This window comes from Mytilus edulis, chromosome 14, assembly GCF_963676685.1.
Source record: "Mytilus edulis chromosome 14, xbMytEdul2.2, whole genome shotgun sequence".
In the NCBI taxonomy this organism is placed as follows: domain Eukaryota; kingdom Metazoa; phylum Mollusca; class Bivalvia; order Mytilida; family Mytilidae; genus Mytilus; species Mytilus edulis.
The window spans coordinates 18,642,707-18,656,030 of record NC_092357.1 but is presented as its reverse complement, the minus strand read 5'-3'; the positions used below and the strand labels follow the sequence as shown (position 1 = coordinate 18,656,030).

General features: G+C 32.6%; 1 protein-coding gene across 2 annotated transcripts in view; it reads right to left on the bottom strand.

Annotated features, from left to right (window-relative positions):
• LOC139503116 (prolyl endopeptidase FAP-like) overlaps positions 1 to 5,660 on the bottom strand; it is a 123,551-nt gene extending 117,891 nt beyond the window's left edge. For both annotated transcript variants that reach the window (XM_071292831.1, XM_071292833.1), the window contains exon 1: positions 4,510 to 5,660. In XM_071292831.1, the coding sequence (XP_071148932.1) occupies positions 4,510 to 4,602 (93 nt within the window). In that variant the 5' untranslated portion in view covers positions 4,603 to 5,660. The remainder of the gene's footprint in view (positions 1 to 4,509) is intronic.
• Between the last annotated feature and the right edge of the window lie 7,664 nt (positions 5,661 to 13,324).

Sequence of the window (13,324 nt, the reverse complement as noted above, 5' to 3'; positions counted from 1 at the left end):
GTCTAAATCTTATTTTTTTTATATATATATATGCAACTGTTATCGCTATTCAATATACAATTTTATGCAACCCTGGAGTCTTTTTATCCTTTTTTATAATAAATTGTTATGCCTTATGTATTCATTAAAATGTACTTAACATTCAATAAATTATTTATCATTACTGTAAAAGAATGCAGACCATACCAGATTTTTTACAGTTTTTCCATTTGTAAAGCGATCGAATAAAGGCAACATATAGAATTAATTTGTCGGTAGATTGTTTGTAGCTTAGTGTCCAGTGGCAAATATCTCATGTATGTTGAGGACGATATCTTTTTTTCACATGTATATGTAGTTTCAATTACTGAGGTACAAGGTAACACGAAGTATTATATATAAAAGTTTAAAGACATTTGCAAGCTTATATGAAACATAAATAATTCAGGTTTAATTGGTAGATTGTGCTTAAGTAAAAGTAGTCCGTGCACGCATGTTGCTGTTTTTTTTAGATAAACACTACCTTAATTTGGTTAATTGAATTTTTCCATTTTTACACTAAATACAATTTCCCTTGATAACAATGATCACGAACCATTTATTGGTGTTAGGATCAGATCTAGTTTGGTTTGAAGGCCAAGTTATCATGTCTTTATTTCTGTTCTATCCGCGAAGCCAATGCAACTGAATATCGCTTTGTGTCAGTGGACAATACTTTATCCATAAAATTCCCTGTTTCAGAATTTGAGGAATATGGTTATTTGATTATTCATACCTGAATATGTATTATTTAACGTCCCCTAATTGGTCTAAATTTTGTTAAAAACGACGTTTTGGTGATGCTTTGGAAAATGTTATTGTATTCCAAATGTTCAAGATTCTAAAATTAAGGCGAACGGTTTCGTATTATTCATATGCTACGGAAAACCTTGAGAATTTATAAAGTAATTTTTCTTATCCATGTATAAAATGAGATATTGATATTTTATAGTGTGTCTTTCTATGTTGTGATGTTAAACTATTGTTTCGGGTAAGGGTGAAGGTTGATACATATTAAATGCTGCATGTATCTGCTTTTTCCCTAAGTAAAGAACCTGAGGTTCAGTTGTCTTTTGTTGATGTGGTTCATAAGTGTTTCACGTTTCTCGTTTCTTATATAGATTATCCCGTTGGGTTTCCCCTTTAATTTGAATGGTTCTATACTAGTCATTTTTTGGGCCCTTCATAGCTTACTATTCAGTGTGAGACAAAGCTCCGTGTTGAAGACCGTACTTTGGCCTATAATGGGGTTTCTTTTACAAATTATGACATGGATGGAGAGTTGTCTCATTGGAACTCATACCATACATGTATCTTCTTAAATCTATATAACCACGGGCACTTGTCTCAGAATTTTCCCCCTATATACCTGTGTATATAACATCGTATTTTCGTCCAATTTTCAATTATAAAATATTATTTCGATTTGGCATTTAACGTACAAGGACATCAGAATTAAACATTTATGACATCTTTTCAAGATAAAGAATATAAAATAAAACCAGTTGTAGCAGCGAATTAATAAATGGAATTGATTCAACCTGTATTTGTACAAAATAGAAATGAAGAAACATATATAATTGATTTCAACTATGAATGTATCATATCATTAAATAAATTTTATATATTCAAAATTAATGTACATGTACTTGTTATATACCTATTTCGAAATCGACAGACTCTTTGGGATAATTCTAAATGGTTGTCTGATCAAACACTTATCATATATGGTATACCTACACTGGTAGATAACATTTTTTTTCTTATATGGTTTTCGTATATAAAAAAAAGAGAAGATGTGGTATGATTACCAAAGAGACATCCCACCATCAGAAACCAAATGACATAGATATTTACAACAATATGTCACTGTACGGCATTCAACAAAGAGAAAAAAAAAGTCACACCTCAATCATGTTCCTCCCCAAAAAACTAAGCAGACAAAAACAACCCACAACCCACAAACTCCATATTTTGAATCTAAGATTGAACAGTAACACTACAATAATTAGATATGAAATCGGACACTCCAGAAGGGAGTGTAAACTTAAACAAGGTTTACATATATAAACGCTACCTCCATTCAGAAACTAAGATATTCAACAGCAAGTAGCTCAATTTTTTCTCAAGTCATTCCTATTTCCCCCAGACTGACTTTCGTATATTTCACATGTATTTATCTTAACCGCTGTGGTCAGCATGACACGTATATCAGCGGGCGACAGCATGACACGTCCAAGCAACATTATTTAGGAACATGCTGTAAAACTTAATTTTACCCATTATTTCACAAAGAGGTAAATGATAATCCGTCTAGTGTTACATCTGGTTCCTATATGTGTTGAATGAATCAAATTATGTGAACTGATACGTTTCTAAAATTCTTCTCGACATGGATATACACAAAATATTCAATATTTTTATTTATGGTAATAAACACAGTATAACCTGATACTTTTACGGCATATCCGATGAGATCTTTATTTTAGATTGAAAATCAAATCAATTGATTTTGCTATCGTGTAAATCAGAATTTTGTCTGACGTTCTTATTGTTATGTAAAACAATGGATTTTGCAATGGTTTCAAACAGATTTTTATCTGTGTAACATGTTGCATCTACAGCATTCATCACAACTCGGCAGATTCCGTACCTACACCGATTGAGAGAACCGGAGTCAGCCGAGGTTGCCCGATTGACATCGCCAGTACAGATTACTGGTGAAAGAATGCGATCATTAACAAATCATTAAATCTATCTTTATGGCATCAGTTAATCTGATCTGAATGCATGCATGCTAATATTATTAACCATTTATTAATAACAGCATAATTATGTAACATATACTATTGTGATGAAAATATACAATCAAGCAACACGTGTCTTACCTAATTGATCTTCTTAACATGCAACTAGTAAAGTTATCATAAATAAAATTGTTTTTATGTTTACAGCGTGTACTAATTTTGTACAGATTTAGTTTATGAAATAAGGGGAATTGGCAGTGGCGGATCCAGAACTATCATAAGGAGGATCCGCTGAGTGACCTAAGAGGGGGCCCGCTCCAGTCATGCCTCAGGGATTCCCTATATAATCAACCAAATTATTCCCACAAAAAGGGGGAGCGGGCCACCAGGACAGGACCCCCCTCCCCGGTCCGCCTATGATTGGGAAATGACAAACAACAACATTTTGAAACCAGTTGTCATAATTTTATGTTGGCCTCTGTTAAAACCGTCTATGTTTAAAATTTGTATAACATACTGATTCGCCTTTTCTTCTGGTCCTTATTTTGAAAATATGAATTGATACACTTAATAATTCGAATTGAATCAACAGCTTGTATTCATTTCGTACAGTTTGATGAAATTAATTAAGGGTATCATTCTAACAAAATTGAAGAATGAACAGTAATGGCATGGAATGGATACTTAAGTTAGACAGCAATGTAACAACACAACCCATTGCAAACTTCATACTGTAACAGTCTTTTCAAACTGAAATTATTAGTACAGTCACCCTCGTTTTGGAGGTACCAGGACACTTATTGGCTAAGTGAATAATAATTGATATATTTAGAAACGATAAAAAAAATACAGTTTGTTCCCCAAAAGTATTAGTTGTCCATAAGTGAAAAGACGCCTGACCACTGATATATTTTAGTAGTCGATATTCATGGATCCATCACAAAACGCTTGGTATGGATCTATTCTTCAAACAGACTAATGAGACATAATTTTCGTATTGTTATTTTTTTATATTGTCATACATAAAATAGAAAAAATCGAATTAGAGTGTTACCTAATGACAGTAGTTGTTGAAGTGACACAGTTTTAATGGGTTACATTCTTATCATATGCAGACATAATTAATGATTCTGATTGTATTTAAAAAAACCAGCAGATAATGCTGTTACAAATCTAAAAGCAATCTAGCCTTCCCAGTCAGTAAACTATTGAAAGAAATAGTTGTTTTCAACCATTACGTAGTATATATAAAATGATATGGTATGATAGCTAATGACTCAACTCTAACAGACCAAACGACACAGAAATTAACAACTAAAGGTCACCGCACGACCTTTAACAGTGAGCAAATTCCATATCACAAAGTCAGCTATAATAAAAGGTAGATACATTGTAAGAGGGTAGTAATGCCTTTACCGTCAGGCGTCAAACGGTCATTTCCAGCTACCATTAGCGTTAAATTGGTTAAAATTTTACCGTGAATCGTCAAAATAGCCTTATCGTGAATCGTCAAATGTGTCAAATAATTATCGTTATCGTCATTTTCGGGGGAAAAAATCACGTGAATCGTCAAATCAGTCGATTTTTTTTTATCGCCTAAAAGAAAGTGTACATTTTTTCGTCAAGCACCAAAAATTACCGTTAACGTTAACGTTATTTGGCCAGAATTTTTAACGTTTTTCGTCATGAAGGTACCCCCATTACTACCCTCAGATAGGTTTATAGGTTTACATGTTACACTTACCTCTAAATCAACAGCCTGCCCAGGTTTGGGTTTGGAGCTGAATTTCCTTTCGGAAGTACTCTTGACTGTCACAGACGTTGAAGCTGAATTCATGTTCTCTGTTTTTTATCAATGAATAGTAATGCTATAGTATTATTATTTTTTGCTTAGCTATCTATCCATCAAATTCCACTCGCACTAAAATATTTGCAATATATATTTGAATGAATACTGGGAATTAACAGACACTTTTCAAGTCAATTCTAAGCACTTATGACCTCTTTGAACTTTCTCTTTTAAAAGTCCGATATATTTATTCCAAGCAAACAAGTTTGTCCACTTAACCTAACATATATATAGTCTTTTCTATATCGCATAAACTAAGCAGAGACGTGTCGAATGAAAATCCAATTTGAATGTTCCAATGTAATCAACCATACAAAAGCATTAACTAGCTTTATCATTCAATACATATTCACTAATGTTTTATTCTTTTTCGGATCACTGTATGCACTAGTAAACCATTTTAGACACCAATAAACCCAAGAAAAATTATAATGGTAAGTTACAACTCGGGTACAAACACGAGTAAAAATATCGCATTTCCCAAAACACCATGCAATGAATCGTTAATACGTATATAATGGACAACGTGAAGCTGTTAACACTACTATAAATACTAACAATCACCTTTAGATAATAGTACACGAAGATCCAATGTTCCACAGAAATATTATAATGGTAAGATACAACGCGACCGGGTACAATCACGTGTAAAAATCTCTCATTACTTAAAAAACCATGAAATGAATCTCTAGTAGGTATAATTGACAAAGTGATGCTGTTAACACTACTTGATACTAACAAACACCTTTAGATAATAGTACCACACGATCCAATCCGGATTGCTATTAGTAAGTAATTATGTAATATTTATTATTTATGAATTACCAGTCCTGTATAAACATCGTTGAATCTGTCAGAATAATAGATTGACAACTTGTTCATAATTGGTTCATAAATCCAATCCAGAATAGGAAACAATTTAATTTTCTCAATTATGTAGAGTTTTCACGTCAATGGATTGAAAGGTATAGCTCGTTCAGTATGAATTATTTTGTGTCCCTGAATATGTGTTTAGTTGATGGTGACACAGTTTTAGTGTTTGTCATTTGGAATAGTAAAAATTTGATTTTTAATCTACGATTCTTCAAAGTTCGCAACTATAATAATATTGGATATATTAAATGAAATCCAATAAAAACAATTCTTCAAAGTTCACATTTTTAATAATATTGGAAATAAATGAAATCCAATAAAATCCAATAATTATTAATATTTCATGGTTATTGCATATTAAATTACAAATATCCGACTGATATTGAATATATTTCATCAATACATTTGAAACAGACAATGAAAGCACTTTTTTTTCTCTGAGCGATTTTCCAAAGACCACTTCAATGATCTCTAGTAATCACAAAATGATTTTTTTCACTAAATTAATTACTAAGTCAACAATAAAAAGATAATTAATGTTGATTGATCACGAACGTTTTTAACTATATTATATATAGAAACTACCAGCACAATTCCCAAAGTGCCATAAAATATAAATGATTTTTCTTACATTGAAATATATAGAGCGTTTAAAACATAATTAACACCAGTATAATACGAACATGCCATGATCGGATAGAGAATATAGAGGTCTATACGCAAGGTTTAGGTATCTGATATAGGATTTAGAGGTCTATACGCAAGGTTAAGGTATCTGATATAGGATATAGAGGTCTATACACAAGGTTATCTGATATGGGATATAAAAAGGTGCGAAAGATACCAGAGGGACATTCAAACTCGATATAAGAAATTAAACAGGCAACAACATGGTTAAAATAAGAAAGAAAAAAACCCAGGCAAACAAACAATAGTACACAAAACACAATAAAGACTAAGCAACACGAACCCCACCAAATATGGGGGTCATCTCATGTGCTCCGGAAGGGTAGGCAGATTCTTATCTACATGTATGTGTTTCACAATACAGAACATCTACAGATTATGTTCGATATTTGTATTTAAGATGGTACCCAACACTTGCACAAAAATTAATTTAGCTCGTTTAATTTTCATAAAATTTTGTCAAAGTACTTACTTTGACCCTTTAACAAAAATATAAAAAATTCAAAATTTTTTGAACCAACCGTTTTGTCAGAAAAATTACACTGGTTATATAGCAGTTTGACAAACACTAATTTTGATCATTGAGAAGCTTAATATTCCTTTACAACACAACGTAATTAAAACGTTTAACTGACTTTAAAGAGTTATCTCCCTGTAGTGTTAGGTATCACCTTAAAGCAAAGAGCTTATTGTTTCACCTTTCAAATCATCAGAGAAATAAATAAAGGTAATATCCTTAACTAGCTATTACTTCAGGTAGAACAGACAGTAGTGCAAATTGAATTGTCATAACATGAAATTCTTTTTTTTTACCTAATTTATACGATTTCTGCAGGAATGGATACGCCTTCAGAGAGTTATTGTACAAGATTGGAACATTTTCTTGTCTTCCTGATTGCCAATTAATTCTATAACTTCGATTCAAGTACATTTTTAAAGAGACAATTTCAATCAAAATTTTAATTAAATATAGCGGTTTCAGTAAGTAATTTAGGATTTTCACCGAAGATATAACCCCATTTCGCTACCTCTTCGGACATTTCGATAACATTCTACTCATCTAGCTTAAACTTGACCCCTGCAGTTGCTTCGCTCTTAGTGTGTGTCGAAGTATAAATCAGCGGGTGGCCAGTTCATGTCATGTCTAGCTGTGCGATAATAAAAGTGTAACAAACATCGGAACGGTAACGAGTTGTTTTGGCAGTGAAACACACAACAATATACGGAATGATGATCTCTTAATTCGATTTAGATTAATGACAGATGTCGACATGTAAACATTACACGAACGTCTTAGCACGCAGACGGTCATCAAAGACAAATTATGTACTCCTAGCATGATGAATCGCAATCTTTTTTTGTATTATTATTAGCACGATAGCGTTGAATGCAATATGTTGTGGGATTGATTCGATACGTTATGGAAATAAGAACTTGATCACTATTCAAAACAAGTAGCTTATTAATTTTCTTCATTGGCGCATCGAATGTCGAAATTAGTTAAGTTGCTCTACACCAAAGCAGTATTCTTAAAGATAGAACGTACATGCTAGTAACTAGTTTTTCCAAACATTGTACTTTAAAATGTGTAGGAGCAAAAGGCTCCGTGTTGAAGGCCTATAATGGTTTACTTTTACAAATTGTGATTTCGATTGAGAGTTGTCTCATTGGCACTCATATTAATCTTCTTATATATAGATAATGTGTTATACTTATAAATTACTGTAAAATCTTAAATATGTTTGGTTCAAATATATCGTGTACTTTATTTGTTCCTTGGATGTACTTTTTATATGTGATGCTTTATTGAAATCATCTACAACTGTTTGAATATTCAACTATTTACTTCCTTAAGTCACCTAAAACAAAAACCAGACAGACAATCAAATACACTTGAATAACTTAGCTTTTGGAAGTACACTAAAAGACCTTACAAATGTCAACTGCATGTACTGCGCTGTCTCTTCAGGATAGGATTTAACACCAAAACATTCCACAACATAATAAACATACTTCCTGTTTCATAAAGTACGTTTTTTGTTATTATATCATGTTATAATTGATAGAATATTCTGTAGAGAGCAATTTGCCTCGTCTGTAGTATTCTTTGACACTGAGGTATTGTTCATGTTTATAGACTTATTTTCTGAAAGCCTCAAAAGAGGACTCAACATGATACGGGACATAACATAGAAATCTGAAGAAAATCGAAGTTGTCTTTTTCCTTTCTCATAAACCCTCAGCAATTTTATATCAATATGTTGGTGTCAAAGAGTAAATTTAAACCAACATATATCTCAAACTTAATGCATCATGGAATTTTCACTCATCTTGAGAATGCATTTTGTTTTAGATAAATTATCTAAATGGTATTTTTCTTTTTTCAAAAGTATAAGCATGAACACATAGTTTTTTTTTATTTCAAACTGGTCAATATTTCGGTAAGGCTTTTGTCAAAGAAAACCTGGGTAAATTTAATTCAGCCTCTCTCAAACTTAAGACTTCATGGAAGACCCTCATGGAATTGTCGCCCATCATGAGAGTTGTGTTAGATACATTGTACAGTGCTGCTTTGCGATAGGTTTAAAAGGGATCTGTGTTCCACATGTCAATGCGACCTATTACGATACCTAGTCATTATTCAAAATGATTACTAGATGAGAGGCAAAAGATAGCAAAGGGACGCTCAATATAATAAGCAGAAACAGACTGGCATGGCAAAACAGTCGAAATGACGAAAAGATGAACTCTATAGTCCTCAAAACACAACAAAGAAAACTAAAGCAGTACAAAACCCAATGAAAACCGAGAGATTGGCATCAGGTGATCCGGCTCCTCATGTGGTACTGTTGATATACTCTTGTAAGTTCGGGTGTAATACCACCAAATCATTGTACGTCACATCCGGTTGTACGAAAATAGGTCTAAAAAATATTCCCTTGCAATTGACAGTTGTAGATAATTAATCCACAATTTTATTGCAGTAAAACATTTCTATTTCATAAACATATGTCTTGGGTATTTCAAAGCACCATAATTTTTTTATTTGGGTTTTCTATAGAATATTTTGTAAACTTGAGGTTACATGGTTACTACAGCTTTACACAGGTTAAATAGGGGGAGAAATTTGATTGGTTAACGAATGGACAAGAACTGTCATATTCCTGAATTGCCGTTTGAAACAAAATGTATACGTGACCATGAAGACGTCGTAATGCTCCTTGATGAAGCTGTTTAACTATATAACATTATGTGTTTAACTATAACTTTTGAAGAATTACATTTACTGATAGCTTGTAAAAATAAGAATATTTTCATATTTATATAATTGTATTTGGTTTTTGTGTGGCTTGGTTGTTGTTTGTTGACGTATACCAACATCTTATTTAACAATGATGTTTTATTCCCAAACACAAATTTATAATGACAAATATGAAGTTAGTTTTGCAAACATGTACATGTTTGCACCTGTCCTAAGTCAGGAATCTGATGATCAGTAGTTGTCGTTTGTTTATGTAATTTATACGTGTTTCTCGTTTCTCGTTTTTTTAAATTTTATATAGATTAGACCGTTGGTTTTCCAGTTTGAATGGTTTTACACTTAGTCTAGTAATTTTGGGGCCCTTTATGGCTTGTTGTTCGGTGTGAGTCAAGGCTCCGTGTTGAAGGCCGTACATTGACCTATAATGGTTTACTTTTTTTAATTGCTATTGGATGGAGAGTTGTCTCATTGGCACTCACACCACATCTTCCGATATCTACATAACGAATGTTAGTACATGTACTAAGCCAAAGAACGAAGTGTTTCAAGCTAGAAATTTTGGAGAAATACTTGTCTTTGATATCTCCCAATATTCCGTCATAACAGTTTTTTCTATAAGCTCTATAGATTAGCAAACAATAAATTGCCGTCGAGTTCCACATTTATTGTTTTCCTCAGAGGGTGAAACTAAAAATAACAATCATTATATCGTTTCATGATTTATCTATATACTTTGGAAACTGACAGGTTTTACTTAGTAAGTAATTCAGACTTTGGGTAATCAATTCAATAATGGATCCTTGTTATTTATCACACAAAGTTCATTGGAAAGTAAAGGATTTGGGTCCGTGCTGACTCGTCATTTTAAAACTTTTGCATTTGTCGGCATTTGAAATGAAATGTCATCTATATGGGTTTTTTTACTTGTAAATTAACGGGTTTTAAACTCATGAAATATTCATAACGCCAAGCTTTACCCATTGAAAGGTATGAATTGTTTTTGAAATTTTGGTATTTTTGTTGATTCAAATTCGTTCATCTGAAGCTCTCTTCTTAAGGAAAGCTCAAATCCAATTGCTTCAAAGCCAGGGATGTTTAAATACAATTAAACATCACGAGCTATATGTAAATGATGACAGGACATTGATTCAAGGCATCGAAAACTTCCTGTTCATTCATAACAATGATACCAGCCTCTTTTATGGGCAATTTTGGCAAAACTCTAGCATGTAAGCTATGCAAAACATTCAAAATCAATACCCCAGATTTGTACTTGTATGACCAACACGACGGGTGCCATATTTGGAAAAGGATCACCGCCATTTTTTTGGTTAGCTACTAGTTTCTCATTCTTACGTTTACTTATTCTTCTTTACGTTGTTTTTAATTTTTTTTTATGCCATGACGATATTAGTCCCCCTGTCTATTGTGATTAGTTTTGAATCCCCCTTGTTGTCATCCGTCTCCTTTTTCCCGTTTATCTTTAAAGTGTTGTTGGTGTCTTCCGTCACCTTTTTTCAACACATGTGATTATCCTAAATTATCTCACTGAAAATCCTAATTGTTATCACGTTTTGTTAAGATTCTTATTCAAAAGATGTTTGTTAATTGCCTACTGGGACTAATATTTGACTACATTGGTCCCAGTTGTCTCGCATATTTTTTCCTAATCATAACAAGAACGATAATCAATAATTTGTAATTGTAGTTATGTAGAAGTAATTATATCTATAATCCCTGTCTTATACATTGTACAAAATGTACGTCACTGCTGAACATAGTTATATACATAAGACTATTGCACTGCATAACCATTACTAATCTATATACAAAAAGAGGAATGATTATTCTATTAATTAAGTTGTGTGAATGAGAGCAGATATGTAAAGATAAAAATAATTAAAAAAAAATGAGAGCAGATATGCTGCGAGACATGAACGTCAATCAGAGAGTTAGATAAATAAGCTTCAAGTTATAAAAAAAACCATCGATCATCAAATCTTGGCTGTGTCTTTTAAAAATACATCCCACAGCAAAATACAAGAAAATTTGTCGATATTGGACATCATGCCCCGGTCGCACTATCACATTTCCATTAGCACTGAACAGGAAAATCTGGGTCATAACCCATTTTTGGCATACCTTCTGAAAAGGCCTTTTGTACTGAGATTCAAGCTGGTCTGACCGTAGCTTCATTTTTAACTACCTTAAACAAATTTTAACCATATGCGGTACAAACGAACGAACACACAGACTGAAAGCATATTGCCCCACTAGTACTACTATCGTAGGCCGGACTTAACAATGTTAATAATTTTGATTGTATACTAGTAACATCAAAATTATGTCACAGAATACATTTACAGATGATGGGTTTATTTTGGATTTAACCCTTCCAAAAATCACAGAATACACCTAAAAGACCTACCACCAGAAGCACATTTGAAAAAAATATTAAGTCAAGTTAATCTTTGATAACAACAACACTTGCACAAAGCCGGCAATACAAGGGTTTGAACATTCAGGTTTTTCATACGATAGATTGTAGATTTGTTACTCGTATGGATCAAAGCATAATTGATATACATGTACATATAGTTAATATTTGCCACATCTTCATTACGTATTTGGACCTAAAGATAAATCTTAGTTTTGCAGATCTGGTTAAAGAATAGTTACTTGCTTCATATTATCTTATTGCACGATATACACAATAACACATGTTCGTCTTCTCAAGGAACGGGGACATGTTTCGACACGACACGACATTTAAAATTGTACTGGTTCTCGTGTACGGCAGTTTTTCACAATGTTTTCGACTGCCATTTCGATACGATGAATTGTTTTCAATGCAATCATATACAGTAGATTTGTGATAGCTTTTTGCATTTGCCTTACCAATTATTGGTAAAAGAATCGGCGGAGATATTTTTGACGTGCTTGCGCCCATGTTAATAACCGGCGTTCTAGTACGTATACAAAGTAAGGGGTAATGTGTTCAAAATGATAATATGTTATCGTCCTGAATATCCAATTAATATTTACCCCTGGATGGTAAGGACAATCATTAACTGTCCTCTGTAAGACAGAATTTCTGTATCCTACAAACCAAAAAATACACCAAATCAATATGGGATTGCAAAAATAATTGAATATAATATATTTTGTAATGAAATTTAAATCATTTGCACATGTTGTATATGCAATCTGTTGATAACTATCAATTATACTTGCAAAATGAATTATCCTGTGCTATTATCAGAAACATTTGAAATAAAACACAGTTGCTTAACTGTGTTGATGGGAGAATTAACCACTCATTAATTAGTCAGTGTCTAAGCAGAAGAGCAATTCTATTTTTTTTATAGAAGAGTTTCAAATCCCCCTAAGAAGCTGACGTTTTTCTGCTTCCCGTGTTCTGATGAAATTTTTCATTCTTCTAATTTAAAAGGATGAATTGGTTGTTAAGGTGCAGTGACAAATACTACATACTTACTAAGGGTGGATAGCGTGCAGTGGCAAATATTACATACATATGAGGACAGGAGCCTTTTAAAGTGATCCGAATATGAATAATCAACTTTTTGACGTGATATTCGCTAGTTATAGTCAATGTGAATACTGGGGTCTTTATTAACTTTTCATACAGGGTGGATTTTCTTCATACATAATGTGCCCTAAAGTTGTTACATCTTCGTCATTTCTCTCTGACGCATAGTTGTCTCATTGGCATTTATATGCCACATATTCTTTTTTTTTTTCTTCAACAGAATGAATTTATAGCTGTGAATTTGTCTGAAAACAAATCGAAAGGTTTAGTTTTATTCATTGCTCTTTCTGATGTACCTAATTGGATTTTTTAATTAAAAAATAATTAAATGGTTAAAG